General features: G+C 27.3%; 1 protein-coding gene across 11 annotated transcripts in view; it reads right to left on the minus strand.

Moving 5' to 3' along the window:
* Positions 1–16,015, minus strand: part of LOC142327940 (uncharacterized) — a 452,389-nt gene that overhangs the window by 118,579 nt on the left and 317,795 nt on the right. For 8 of the 11 annotated variants that reach the window (XM_075371342.1, XM_075371336.1, XM_075371343.1 and 5 more), the window contains 2 exons: positions 11,614–11,676; positions 8,238–8,294 (listed from right to left, as the gene is read on the minus strand). The exons of 1 other annotated variant lie outside the window; for it this stretch is intronic. In XM_075371342.1, coding sequence (XP_075227457.1) covers positions 8,238–8,294; positions 11,614–11,676 — 120 coding nt within the window. The remainder of the gene's footprint in view (positions 1–8,237; positions 8,295–11,613; positions 11,677–16,015) is intronic. 2 more of the 11 variants (XM_075371339.1, XM_075371344.1) reach the window with 1 other exon arrangement.

Consider the following 16,015-nt stretch of genomic DNA (forward strand, 5'->3'; position numbering starts at 1 on the left):
TACATAATTTAAAGCAAAACTTTCAAATTTATCTCAAATGGCTATCATTTAAAATATCTGTCCATACAAAATAAAAACAGTGCATCACTACTTGCACACACACATATATATATATAATATATATGTATATATATTATTGAGTGTACCTAAAAAAAAAATTACTAAACAACAATTACAACTGAACAGTGACTATTTTTATTTTGCAAAACAATAATACACCATAAAGTGATTTAAACATAAGGTACAAACAATAAATAAAAAAAAGTTTAAAAATTAAAGGGAGGTATAGTAAGTATTAATTTTAACCTTCTTCTAATAATGAAGTCCCGTCACAGACTTCGGATGACTGTTCACGACTGTGACGGAGATCGCAATGTGAGCCTGCCAATAAACAAATAAACTGTCAAATACAAATACTATCAACCAACAGTAACACAACTGTGATACAAATACAAGTATATAAATTAATATGCCCACATATATGTAAACACACACAAAAACACACAAATATATATTACTTTGTTTAACAACAAGTAAAAAAACAAATTTCTACACACAAAAATGGGGACACAACTTAACATTATGAGGATGTAAACAATGTATTTTTTATTTTCAAAAAAAAAACTGGATAGTTTTAAAATAAAATTCATGTAAAATCTTAACTGAAATAATAAATTAAATCCCTTTTAAGTGCCACACCTTTTCATTAATTGTCTAGTGGCAAGTTTTTTTTTTTGTAAACTTTCCGTAGAAAATGAACCCTATTAAATAAATCTTACCCAGCAGTTAACATATTCTAAATAAATAGAAAATCTTTCTAAAAGAACATTCTACTTTTAAAATGACTTTTTTACTAACGTTTCAAAAAACTTACCAAAGTTTTTATAAGTGACAATCAAGATAAAAATGAAATAAACTACACAACTACACAACACTAATATGATTTGTATGTCCTGGAAGTCTCAAGAAATTCTATTCAGCTTTGCCGACTCAAAGCCAGAAAGTAATATATATGGGAACATATTTTTTACAATGCAGAGTTAAATGAGCTTCTATTTCTACAATTAGAATTTTTTAGATAATTAAATAATTTTTATTCAGTGTTCTGTTGGCATATAGTTACAAAACATTTAAAGGAAAGAAAAAATCTTATACAATTCACGTCACTGATCATTTTTAGTTTAGAGTAGAAATTATAAAAACAATCAAAATCAAAATCACCAAAATTGAAATCTTTTTTAATTTGAAGATTAAAGATATTTTAATGTCCTTTTTTTTAATAACACAATTTTACCTGATTCTCTAAGAAATAATTTTTTTTAATTTGTGGAGCATGCCTGATAATGATAGAGAAGAATGGTGATTAAGGGACATTATCCAAGGACTCCATTAAAACACAATCGGTCTGACTTAGCCTAAACTGTCATCTTTCTGCATAGGAACTAACCCTCTACCTCTCCAAGGGACATTACACATATATGTACACCATTTAATAATGTTTTACAAAACACATAAAGTTCCAATTAGTGCAGCAACAGCAATCAACTTATTTATTATTTCCTACTTTGTATATCGTTCCTATTAGAACAGAAGGAATGATTTCAGCGTATAAAATTTTTTCACAATTCCTGCAAATAAATAAACCATCAGCATTATTCCCTTTCACTAGAAACAAAGAAACAGTTGTAAGACGTACCGAACTGATGGATTTATTGCTAGGGAAGAATTTCAGTTGAAAATAAAAAATATTAAAACAAAAGTGATGAACTGTAAAGAAAGAAGGGTAATTAGCAATTAAATATTAAAATAAGTAAACACAATAATCAAAATTCACAGGTGTGATCAGAAATTTTGTGAGTGAAAAAATGTAAGATCATATTGAAAACGATGCTTCTGAGTGAAGATATGAATTGCAGAAATAAAACTAATCTAGTCAAATTTATTAGACAAAATCAACCATTAACAAGCTACTCTTCTATAAGTAGATGGGAGACAATAAAAACCAAAAAGAATTTTCATTCAAATTTCTGTGTACATAAAAAAACATTTACCGATATGAAAACTTACTAATAAAAACGTATCATTTCTCTAATTTTGTTATTTACAAGTATTACACATGCTAATATTCAAATTATACAACATAGAAATATAATATAGATTTATAAAATAATTTTGTAAATACAAATGTTCAAATTATATAAGAATAAAAAATAGTAACAAAAAACAAACTAGTATATTTGTATTATTAATGAGAGAGTAATAAAAATAATAATGAAGAAAGATGTTAAACAAGCTCATACCAAGAATACATTAAAAGCATATAGAGCAGCTGCACAATAAAAAAGAAAAATATAATTTAAATTAAGTGGAAATGAAATGAAAACAATATTGAAGGAATAGAAAAACAAAAAAAAAATAAGTTATGAAACTGTACAAAGTAATTTCCCAAGAGAATTTTTGACAAGAGGAGACCAATAAAACTCAACATCAATTTATGAAGAAAAATATATTAAATAAGTTTTCCTAAAATTCAGTGAAATGTTTACACAAAAAAACTTTACACACAAATGTTTTATCACACAGATACATATCCACAACACATACCCGACAGTTATACATTCTTTCACTTAATTGATGGAGAGCTGATAAAGAAACACTTTTACATTATAGCAAAAAACCTTAGAAACTAAGAATATTATCAATTCACAAAACTGATACGTAAAAAGTGGATGGGCGACGGAGTAATATATAAATTCAGATGGGTGATTTTTTTAAAGCTTGGACCCTCACTGGAGGGCTACCGATGTTTCAGTTGAAATTTCTCAAAAGAGGTTCCCCATAATTTTTTATGGAAAACCCAAATCAGGTCTCAATACCTGGAGTGGGAATACTCTGGATTCACCCATACTGAATTATTAGATTACTCTGTATATACTACATGGAAATATCAGGCAGTACAATATTAAAAAAGATGGAATCCATGGAGAAAAATAGAAAAATATTACATTCCTGTAATGTAGAAAAATTTTAGTAAAACATGACTTTTAATTGATGTTAATTAAAATATATGATGAAAGAATGATATTTTCTAAATTATTATTGAAATAACATTTTGACCACAAAATATTTAAAAATCATTTACAATAAAAAAATTCTATTTTATTTTTAATATACATATAATATATATTTATACATTTTATTTTTAATTAAAATATCATTAGGAGTTTTAGACTGCAAGTAGAATGCCAAATGTTAAATCATGTTCAGTCTTACACAATGAAAATGAAAACATAACATGTACAACCTTACACTGATTTAAGTTTAACAAGCTTGAGTGCAAAATTAAAAAAAAAAGAAGTAAATTTGAAGATACTGTTTTCTAAAAAAAAACAAATCAACATACTTGGGATTTATAGACCTAGGAAAGGTGTTCAATAATGTAGGCAGGAATAAAATGTTCAGCATTTTTAAAAAATTAGGGTTCAAATACAGAGATAGAAGAACAATTGTTAACATTTACAGGAACCAAACAGCAACAGTAATAATTGAAGGACATAAGAAAGAAGCCATAGTAAGAAAGGGAGTCCGACAAGGATGTTCCCTATCTCCGTTACTTTTTAATCTTTACATGGATCTAGCAGTTAATGATGTTAAAGAACAATTTAGATTCGGAGTAACAGTACAAAGTGAAAAGATAAAGATGCTACGATTTGCTGATGATATAGTAATTCTAGCCGAGAGTAAAAAGGATTTAGAAGAAACAATGAACGGCATAGATGAAGGCCTACCCAAGAACTATCGCATGAAAATAAACAAGAAGAAAACAAAAGTAATGAAATGTAGTAGAAATAACAAAGATGGACCACTGAATGTGAAAATAGGAGAAAAGATTATGGTGGTAGAAAAATATTGTTATTTGGGAAGTAGAATTACTAAAGATGGACGAAGCAGGAGCGATATAAAATGCCGAATAGCACAGGTGAAACGAGCTTATAGTCAGAAATATAATTTGTTTACATCCAAAATTAATTTAAATGTCAGGAAAACATTTTTGAAAGTATATTTTTGTAGCATTGCTACATGGAAGTGAAACTTGAACAATCGGAGTACCTGAGAAGAAAAGATTAGAAGCTTTTGAAATGTGGTGCTATAGGAGAATGTTAAATATCAAATGGGTGGATAAAGTGACAAATGAAGAGGTGTTGCAGCAAATCGATGAAGAAAAAAGCATTTGGAAAAATATAGTTAAAAGAAGAGACAGATTTATAGGCCACATATTAAGGCATCCTAGAATAGTCGCTTTTATATTAGAGGGTCAGATAGAAGGAAGAAATTGTGCAGGCAGGCAATTTGGAATATGTAAAATAAATTGTTAGGGATGTAAGATGTAGGGGGTATACCGAAATGAAACGACTAGCACTAGATGGGGAATCTTGGAGAGCTGCATCAAACCAGTCAGATGACTGAAGACAAAAAAAAGTGTTTTCTAAAACTAATAGTCACTTTTTCTTTTAAAAAAAAGAATAACAATAACCATCTCTATCAAGCCAGAAAAGGTAATTTTTTTGTGTAATAATAACACACTACCTTCACCTTATGAGAAAAAGGCTTCTTGTACTTTCACTACCTTTTTTAATAAATTACAGACTAGTGTAAAACTTTTACCACAAATATATTTAAACTGAATTTAAAAAAATTATTTTACAAAACATATTAATTATACATAAAATAATATATATTTTGGAACAGTGTTCTAATGAAAATTCTAAAAATGTATAAAAATTATAAGTTATTTGTTATTATAAATACGGGATTCAAACCATGAAAGATTAAACTCATAAAAGTAAAATACTCTTACTATACTAGCCAAAATAAAATTTGTATCTAACATGTTACATAACTTTTCTCACTGTAATTTGGGTGCTGATCTCAAATATGCAATTGAAATTGCATTACCATGTAAAGGTTTTACATAAATCGTAAATTTGTAAGCTTTTTTTTTATAATAAACTCATTTTTATTAACTTCTGGTAACAATTAAGAATAGTTTCTGTATTTTTACTTTTAAACAATAGACATACATCTTTAACAAATAAAAATAAATAAATATATTCACTGTATCATGAGAAGTAGATACGTATCTACTTCTCAACAAATATGTCTGTATGATATCATACAAACATCTGTTGCCTAATACAAAGCTTAAAATCTTATTCAGTCTAGTTTCATTTGTCTATACTGTGTGTTGTGTTTCACAGAGTTATTAGTGTTTAGCTATATTTTAATCAATTCTTTATAATACAAAACTGATTTTTCTCATTTTTTTGCTAAAGCATGGCTTCTGCAAAAGTTCATGGCTGTTCAAACCATCCAGATAGTTTTTGTTATGTCCATGGTAAATTTATGCCTAAATCTCAAACAGAGACTATTTCTGAATTCATAAAAACAGCTTAAATTTTATGTTGATTGCGCAATCGGGGATTGAAATAAAATCTGGATGACTCAAGTAATTTTTGCATATCATACTCAACAACTCGGAAAGGTTGAAGGGAAAACTACGAGCCATTCTGTTTTATGTACTGATTGATGATTTAGTGCAAACCTAAGGATTTATTTAGTTTGCGATTTAAAGTTATCAAAGCAGCAAGCTGAACTTCAGGGGTCTAGGACTATAACACTGGAATCTTTTAGCAGAAAAACAAAAATGACTACGTTTAGAACATGAAATTAAACACTTTCAACTTATTTTACTATAAAAAATTCATTATGCATTTGTACTGATGTCAATGGCTGGATGAAAGAGCTTAGAATTCATCATATTCCTGAAGAATGGCTGGTGGTCTTTTTATTCACTCTTCTAAAGTTAGCATGAAAGCAGTTTTTTGCATAATGGTAAAAAACAATCATGCAGTCCACATGAAAGAAACGTATGAAACTATGACATCAATATTAGAAGCATGAAATACAAAGAGTATATATGGCAAGTTTGCAGTGATCTAAAAGACGTTGCATTACTTCTTGGTTTATGAAATGCTGCTGTTTTCTTTGTCTTTGGGATAATCATAATATAAAAAGTCATTACCACATAAAGAACTGGCCATTGCAACAGAACTTTGTGGCTGGTGAACAAATTGTGAAGCATTTACCATTAACTGAGAATGGTAAAATCATACTACTGCCACTTCACGTAAAACTCAGACTCATGAAAAATTTTGTAAAGACACTAGACAACGATGAATCAGGATTTAATCATTTAAAAGTTTTCCTAAATTGAGTGATGAATTTAACTCAAAGAAATTATATTTATTGGTTCACAAAACTTTTGAGATAAACTTATCAAATGTGAACTAGCTGCTTAGAAGTCCTTCAAAAACAATGTCTTAGTAGTTTTTTAAGCAACAGAAAACTACGTTTTTTATTGTTAATTAGCTGGTAGAAAACAACATACATACATTTAGGATGTAGGATGTCATTAAAAATTCATTTTCAACACACCCACCTACACTTTTTCCCAAAAATTTGGGATCTGTCAGCAATGAGCAAGGAGATTTCAATCAGGATATTTTGACTGTGGAGCATCGGTATCAAGGAAGATCAGATCCTGGAATTATGGGTAACTATTGCTAGTTTTTGTTTTGAGAAACTGATCAAACATCATACAAGTGAAAAAGTTTGTCAAGATATTTTAAAAGTTAAAGATAAGACAATTCCATTGATATAAACGTTTAAAAACTATTATTTTAAAGGCATTTCCAATGAGTTAGGCTTTTAGAAAATATTATTTTAAAATTATATTAATGTAGTTCAATTTATTTGTCTTTGAATAAATAAAAAGTATGTCTAAATCATATGTATCTAAAAAAAATGTTATGTATTACACAAATTCTGATAAAAGTTTTAAATTCAGCACTTCAAAATTACTTAAAATCACCATGTACAATTCCAGTTTCAGATACATGAAAAAATCTTTTTTTGTTGACTAGTACATTTATTCCTTGTACCCTTTTTCTAAACAGAAATCTAAATTTTCAACCTCCTTCCCCTTGTGTTTGAATAAACACAACCTTGTGAATTAAGCAGAATGTTTATTTATTTATTAGGTATAACCGGTTCACATAATTAAAGACGCATTTATTTTATTACAATTTTAATAATGTGTAATATAATGGTTTTAACTACACAGCATTACATTATAACTGTATAATGGCTGCAGATGACATTTGTGTAAATGTCACAAAATTTTGCATTTTGGTGATGAAGAATTCTGTACTTTGCTACACACAATTAAAAGACTCGCACTTGGCTGTCAGCTAATTTTCTATATACATATATATATATATACTTAATTGCTGAGTACAATGTAATGACAAAAAGGTAATACACGAGTTTCTTAAAGTTTGTCGAAAACTGGAACTTGTACAACTTATTCTTAAGCCCTCTTCTAAACTACGGACACCTCTAAACAAAGGATGTATTTTCTGGCCTCATTACTGTATGCTATTCAGAGATAATACCTTACTTTAACAGTAAAACATAGACAACTATAAATAAAAAATATTGTGGAATTGTATTCCAAATCATTATAAACCCAAATAAAAAATCCCCCCCCAAACAAATAATGTGCGATTACTCATATTAAGATTACTCATCATAACAAAGATAATAATTACATAAACATAAAAATGATTCAATTAATCAACCATCAATTTAAATATACTACCCTCATTGTAATTCACAGTACCAAATCACAAAACAAAAATGGTCTATAAAATTTCATATTAACATATTTTGTTACGAAATCAGTTACAAAAAAGCTCACAAACTTAAAAACCTTAATTTACACTCAAAATAATGAAAAACTTAAACAATTAAATTTTAACAAAAATTTAAAAAATATTTCACTGTAATGTAAAAATAAAATTGGGTTTAAACAAAACATGCTGTTAACAACCGATATATATGTAATATTTTGGTAATACCAAGATGTTAGTTTAAAAAAAAAATTCCTCAAAAACAATTTAACAAAATGTATCATTACTTACATCAGACAACTACATTAATAACTAGCATGTAAACGCACACATAAAAATAATTCATTAATCCTAAAAAGTTAATTTATAAAAAAAACAATTTTTGTTATATATGACCAAAACATTAATTATTTGTTAATAGAAACTCTGTTAAAAAATCACACACATAAAACTTTTATTTCACTCATTTCAGTTTTTTTTTTTTACCTTCATTAAAAGAAGAAACTGGTTCATCAGCCCCGTGGGCAAACCAGTGAAGACCACCTGAAGGGAAAAATAAAATAAATATTTAAAAATGCAATCACAAATTTACAATTAATGAGGAAAAACATCAACAAAAACATTAAAAAAATTACTTTAAATTACCATGTTGTGCAAATAACTTGAATTAATTACAATTTTAACAATATTTGAATCAAATTAAATTTTAACCGAAAAGTAATTAATCAAACATTTACCTTAGAGCAAAAGTTAAACAAATTCTATTAAATTATTTATAGATGCATATGAAATCAGGTCAAAGAAACATGAAAAGAATTTTAAAAAATCCAAATATTATAAAAGAAAATTGTAAATTTATCTTCAATTAAAACTAAGAGAGTACAAATTTTTTTCTCCAACAATTCTTAAATATATTTATATAAACAATATGATGCAATACAGTAATAATATAAAGAATGGCAAAACAAAATAAAAGCAGTAAAATTACAACACAAACATCAATCACTGACAAAAAAAAACAAATAAGTAATAAATAGATTTAAATTTTAGGAGTATACACGATGGTCAAACATTGAAAACAGGAAGTGACCAAAGAAAAGTGACTTTTCAAAATCGTAAAAAGAAAAAATAAAGTTATGCGATGTAACTAACACTGATTATAAAATTAACTGGTAAACACAATAAAAAAAAGTAAAACAAAATTTTAATTTTTTCAATTCTTTAATTATAATGTTTTGAAGTTGACACCAAAATAAAAATAAAAACTGAGAGCTGCTGTATCCTTTATTTTGTGTCAACTTCAATAAGCTGAACTCATAGATAAATTTTCAAAAAGTAAGTTTTTTCCACTTTATTGCATTTTTAAGAATTTTTTATCTTTTTATTTAAAATATGTCAAAAAGATAAAATATACAACAAACAGAGAGGCAAGAAAACATGTATGTCTCTTGATAAAAATAATAAAAGTAATTCATAGAAACAACATAAAGGGACTGCTATTGAACATAAGCTAAGCTACTCCAACAGTTATTATTTTTTATCCTTATTTTTTGACAAATTTTCTTATATTTTTCCAAGTAAATATTTCATGAATCAAAATTAAATCAAACTATAAAATATTTAAATATACAGTATAACAATTCAATATTGAGCAATGATACCAAAAAATTGAAAATTTACTTCAAGTTGTCTAACATCATTTTTTTATTTAAAAAATCTTTTGCTAATTATCAAAAAAAAAAAAAACAATCGAATGGATTAACACAGACATCCTCACAAAAACAAAAACCACTGAAATTAATCCATTTGGTAGATAGTATTCTTAAATACTTATAAAGAAAATAAAAATAAAAACAGCTTGATTAGAAATCAGTTAAAAATTATATTTTCTCCATTCTCGTACTTTAAAAAGAACTGAATAGTAAAAAAAAACATCAAAATATGCAGAAGTAAAACAGAAATATTACAAAACAAACTGAATTTGATTGGTCATATAATAATACTATAAGATACGATAAGGATAAAAAGAGTAAAATAATTAATACAAATGAATAAAGAAATTTTCATACTTCAGTGTGTAAAGTAAAAAAATAAGTACTATCTTTTCTTGATCAAATGCATGCGCTCTTCTTTTATGTGAAACCACCACTGTATAATGTAAAAAGATAAAACAAACAGTGATGTTGCAGTAAGGTAACAAACTACCACTGAAGACAGAGCTACAAAATGACCTTCAAAAACTTCCATACATTTACAGTCATAATTCAAAAAGTTTAAAACAAAATTTGTCATACAGATAGACCAATAAAACAAGTTACTACTGTCAGCAGTTAAAAATGCTAACAAATCATTTAAAGTAAAATGGTACGATAACAAAATAGACACAATCATTTTTTTTTTAAATAACGAACAGTTATGCCTATTTCTCACTTCTTGTCTGCCTTTTATTATTTTGTTAACAAGTAACACAATTTTTAAAACAATGAATGAATAACAATTTATAAACAAGTCACAACCATATCGAGTAAAAAGATTTGAAATACAAGGTCGACAAGAAAAACTAAAAATGTAAAAACTATAAACTAATTAAAATACTAAGAACAAGATGACCGACTTAATGTGTATTCAGATGGTGCAAACAGAAACGGCTAATATCGTAGAAAAGGTACTTGCATATAATTGCTTACATTACGTTACCTTTGTTTTTCATAGAGTTAAGGGATACATATATAGTAAAGCATATAGAAGGGCTTGAGAGAAACTGGGTCACCAGGGTGCGGCCTTTGTTTTTCAAGGGTGAAATGTGCAGAAAGAGGAGAAGAGACAAGGTCCAATACTATATAGCCTTTCTTATACATCATACAACAAAGCGTATATATTATACCACATCCATTTTTAAGTTTTTATACAATTTTACCAGCAAATAATACACATTACTTAAATCAAGAAAAAATAAAATTCTTATTTTACTTTGCGGTTTATTAATAAGTGTGCATTAATTCTATTTCACTCTACATAAATATAAACATTAAATTATTTCAAACTTTATCAATAGGTTTTCAAAATGTAAATAAAAAATCTAACTTTCATAGCCTACTACTACAAGTAGCTTTTTTCAGTGGAACTTCAACGTCTAAAGGTAAAACACATCCCCAAGGGTCAAAAAATAGTTTTTCTTTATTTTTTTAAATCTAAACTTATAATTACAGATAACATTTTTATTTTGAATTATATGTTAAGTTTTAAAAATTTTGGTATTTTTTTTTTAAAGAAATAGATTGACTACACAAATTGCTATTACTCATATGAAGCTTAATAAAATCAATGAAAGCTAAATGAAAATGGACAAGATAATTTTCAATCATGGTCTGAATTTGCTACCGATTTGTTATTATTTTTAATCGTAAATGCTCAAGGCCTATTAATTGATTTTTTGATAATAAATGTAATAAAATATTTACATTTAAAAATATGCACATGACCATTTATAACAAAAACTATTGAATTAAAAATATTTTTTACCATACTGGTTAGTTTTAAAGATGATTTGTGGCTTCCTGCATATATGACTTAGCATGGAACACACACACACACACACACACATACATCTAATTTTTTTTTCATATATAGATATAAATACATACTTAAGAATCAATTAATTCTGTACAAATGTGTATGTATATTTTTACGCGAGACAACAAATCCATAAATGTAAAAAAAAATGTCTGATTTAATTTTAAAATTATAATAAAATTAACCAATGAAATATATTTTAATACGTATGAGTAAAGTGGAAATATGAATAATATAAACTAATTTAAAAGAATCAACATCAATTATTTTTACAATCTTTGTTATTTACCTTGTTTAGCGGAACTGGGGCGGGATGTTTGTTTCTGGCTGGGATCGACAGGGGCTGCTCCAGCTGGAACAGAAAAATAGAACAAACAAATTAGGTAATTCTCATCCTTACTGTTACTATCAATTACTTTTTTCAGAAGTAACTAGGAACCAGAAAATCTACATCCAGACACGCTTTATATATCTTTAAAATTGTTAATCTAAAACCGTCGAGTCTGGTATTAGTACTCTGAAGAATAGTTAAGAAAGTTACACTACAACTAACATCTTATATCTTAAAAGAAAATCTTGCTCAATTGAAAGAGGATGACAAAGAGAGAATTAAACATAAGATTAGGGATTTATGAAGAAAAATGAAAACAGCAAGGTAAGAAGAATCAGACTGGGGTTGGCCGATAAAAAAAGAGTAAGGGGGTTGAACCATGATAAATGATGTGTAAAGATTAAAATCACTGAATAGAGGCCTCATGGTACACCAAAAACAGTTTAGGGAATCAAGTCAAAAAATATATGCACAGGATCATTTAAATAGAGAACAGATATTAACAAGCAAAATTTAATCTTGGATCGGAACGAATATGTTTATTTTAAAATAACAACATTTTCTTCAACTGATTGCAATGAAAGAAACTTCTTGTGCAGAAAAATTGTTAACAATATTTTGCTTGAATTTTAGTTTTTGAGAAGAAAAGGAAGAACACATTAATCTTTATATTTTTTTTTTATCTAAAACTTTTTTTTTGTATTTTTTTTGTGACTATATTCTTCTGTTTACAATAAAGGATACAAAAAAGCAGAATAACTACAGTGAAATAACAGCAAGGATAAAATCAAGTAATTCTTTATGATACAATTTTCAAGCCTAATAATGATTTTATAAAACCCAATTTATGTGTATTTTAAAAGTTATATATTTTTTTCAAATCTAGGAACTTTCTCTGGGAATTAATACAATTAGAAAATGAAACAATTACTTCAATTTGTGATGAAAAATTAAACAATTTTTTTTAAATTAATATTTTGCCACATCATTTTTTACTTATTTATTTTTTAATAAAATTAAGTTTTTTCTTTTTGTTTATACCTAAAACTACTTTTTAAAAGCATCTCCATTTAAATATATCTGTCTTTATAATAATCTTTATGTTAATTTATACTCTCTTGTTAGGCCAACGTAGACAGACAAGGTTTAAACATTTGAATTAAAGAAAAAATATAACATCCAAAAAATGTTAAAAGAATAATCCACGATTACCAAGTATAACCTTCATACATAATCAAACTAAATCGTAAAAGCACACAGTAGTATAATGCAAATGAAACGGATAGAAAGGGTATTAGTCAAGAGGAATTTTCAAAATGACCAAATGAAAACCTCATTGTACCGTTTACCCTTGTTATGAAGCCATATATAAATGAAACAAAAGGGAAAAACAAGTAAAATTAAGCATATATTAGAACTAAAAACAGAGATGAGTATATACTTTAAAAGAGAAAAGGAAAGAGAGCATGGAGAAAAAAGAACAAAACATAAAAGGGATGAAGGGACAGAAGTGTAACAAGAGGAGAGAATCCCAACCACTGCCACGGATTCCTACCATAATTAAAGCGCAATGAAAACAATGCTGGGAATTTAACGCCCTTCATACAGCACACCCGCATTATTCCACCAAGCTCCACTGAGAACAGTACAATTTTATTTGTGGCAAAAATAACAATTACCATAGTTAACAGCCAATACGGTCAGCCTACATTGACCAAACTCATTCGGTCACTGAGACAATAATGATCAAAATCATTTTAAACATTCAAACAATCATTATAACTGAATAAATTCATTTCAGATAGTTATACTACAAACATTTCATAAATAAATTATAATGTCTCTATTATTTTTTTTAAATATTTACAGGCAAAAAATACGAATTCCATTTGAATACCTATTTGTCCAGGAGGGTTGGCAGTAAAGATAACAAGAAACAAGTAAATAAAAATTAAGTATAAAAAACTTTATTTTTTTTATTAAATCATTAAATGTAAAAGTATAATCATAATCAAATAAATCTAATAGCAGAAGTAACCGATTGTTTATATGATAGTTTAATAAGCTACATTAAAGTAAGGAATCAAAAGGATAGACAAGCTAAAATAAAAAAAAGAGAAAATATATTCTGTCTCGCTTTCTTTTAATCTGAACTTGGAAGAAGCTTTAAAGAGATTAAAAGAATAGTTTTTAACCTTAATAACAAACCTAAAAGAATAAAAGACTTAAAATTCTCCAATAATATTTTTCAATCAGCTGAAACAAAATGAATTTTACAACGGAAAGGATGAATACATTAATAGCAAAGGAATTAAATAAAAAAATCCGTTCAGAAAAAAGTAATTTAATATGAAAAAATACACAATTATATGATACAAAAATGATGATACATTAACACATTTACTATAAGTTGAAGAATCTTGGTACCTTGCAACAAAATACAAACAATGGATAAATAAACAATATATCCATGCAATAAAAACATTACTTGAAGCCAATAAGAAGATGTAAGGCAGATATAATGGGGAAAAACAAGGTACATAAACTCTTCTCAAGAACACTCACAATGTGTGACTTTTTGTGTACTAACCACAAAAAGCTATTCTATTTTAATTAAAAATTTAAATAATGTTGAATCTGTATCCTATACACCATAAAATACACCACACTTCTAAATCAGAAATCCCCCCAAACTTTTAGCAGTGAATGTAACTTCATTTCCAAATAAAAAAAAACATTTACTACAAAAAAAAAGATATACATCTAAAATATACAGAAAATTGTTTTAAAAACACTGTCAAATTACAGTGAGATCATTTTATCGTGCACATCATGATACTATACTATACTATTTCACTACGGACTAAAATACAAACGCTCAAATTTTACTTGATTTATGGAATGTACTTATGCACAACTGGCATTGACTTACACAGCAAGTATTGGAAATGTCCACCATTTTCCATAAAGCAGGTTCGAAACCTTCACGTCACATTTTTTTAGATGACATCCACCTAAACCCTAATATCCTACAGAGTGTGTCAAAAAATAAGGAGCAAAGGGTTCAGACCTGCCTTTAGGAAAATGGTGGACATCAAAATGAGTATCTCTGTATTATAATCCATAGTGGAATTATAATGTATAGTAACATGAAGTGCATAATAAAATGATTTCATATATATATATATATATATATATATATATATATATATATATATAAATTATATATATGCAATTAAACACAATAGAAAAAAATACCCTAAACAGCATGAATATTTCACGGATATTAAAAGAAAATAGCTAAATTAGTTAACTTAACCCAAACAAAAAGTCCATTCAAAAAATATCAAACACCTTTTAGCTGCCAAGCAGCTAAGTTAATTTGGTGTATTGGCATAAATTTATCTTTTTTTCTTTTTCCTGGCTAGCTTCCGGTAATTACCGTTCAGATAATACTTCAGAGGATGAGTGAGGATGATATGTATGAGTGTAACTGAAGTGTAGTCTTGTACAGTCTCAGTTTGACCATTCCTGAAATGTGTGGTTAATTGAAACCCAACCACCAAAGAACACCAGTATCCATGATCTAGTATTCAAATCCGTGTAAAAATATCTGACTTTACTAGGACGAATGCTGGAACTCTCAACTTCCAAATCAGCTGATTTGGGAAGACACGTTCACCACTAGACCAACCAGGTGGATGGCATAAATTTATTTAGTCTTATCTATTAGGTCCTGCCAAGCAGTTTTTATATAATCATTTTAAATGCTTCTGTAGCTCTATATACACTAACAAAAACATTAAACTATCCAGTTTATCTAAAAGCTGAGTGATATCCACGCTCTAATATAAATTATATATAAGATTAAGGGAACACTCATCAAAAATCACTATCTGAGTAATACAAAGAATTATATAATCATTTAAGTCTATAAGTAAACACTCCTATGTTAAAGAAAGCAGGCAAACAAAATAACAAAATCAGGAGTTATGGAGTCTTTTTTTATGTATTAAATCACAAGTATGCTTCAGAAGATCAAGCTATTCATGAATATTATTATTATTGAGAACTTTTTTGTTTCCATCAAAAGACCACACCTATGTAAATTGCACACCCATTTGTTCATTACTACTTGTACCAATTTCAGAAATTTCTAAATAAACAAACAATTCCAAAACCAACATAAGGTATTTCAGTCATGGACTGTGTATTAAACCATAAGGATTACATTATGAAGGATAGAAGCTAGAGTTGAATACGTGAGGTTGTCAGTTGGTTACTTTTTGAACAATCAAGAATATCAACAAGTATGAAATGTTAATTCAGTATTACTGAAAAGTAATAAAATTAAATCACT

This window comes from Lycorma delicatula, chromosome 7, assembly GCF_047948215.1.
Source record: "Lycorma delicatula isolate Av1 chromosome 7, ASM4794821v1, whole genome shotgun sequence".
NCBI lineage: Eukaryota > Metazoa > Arthropoda > Insecta > Hemiptera > Fulgoridae > Lycorma > Lycorma delicatula.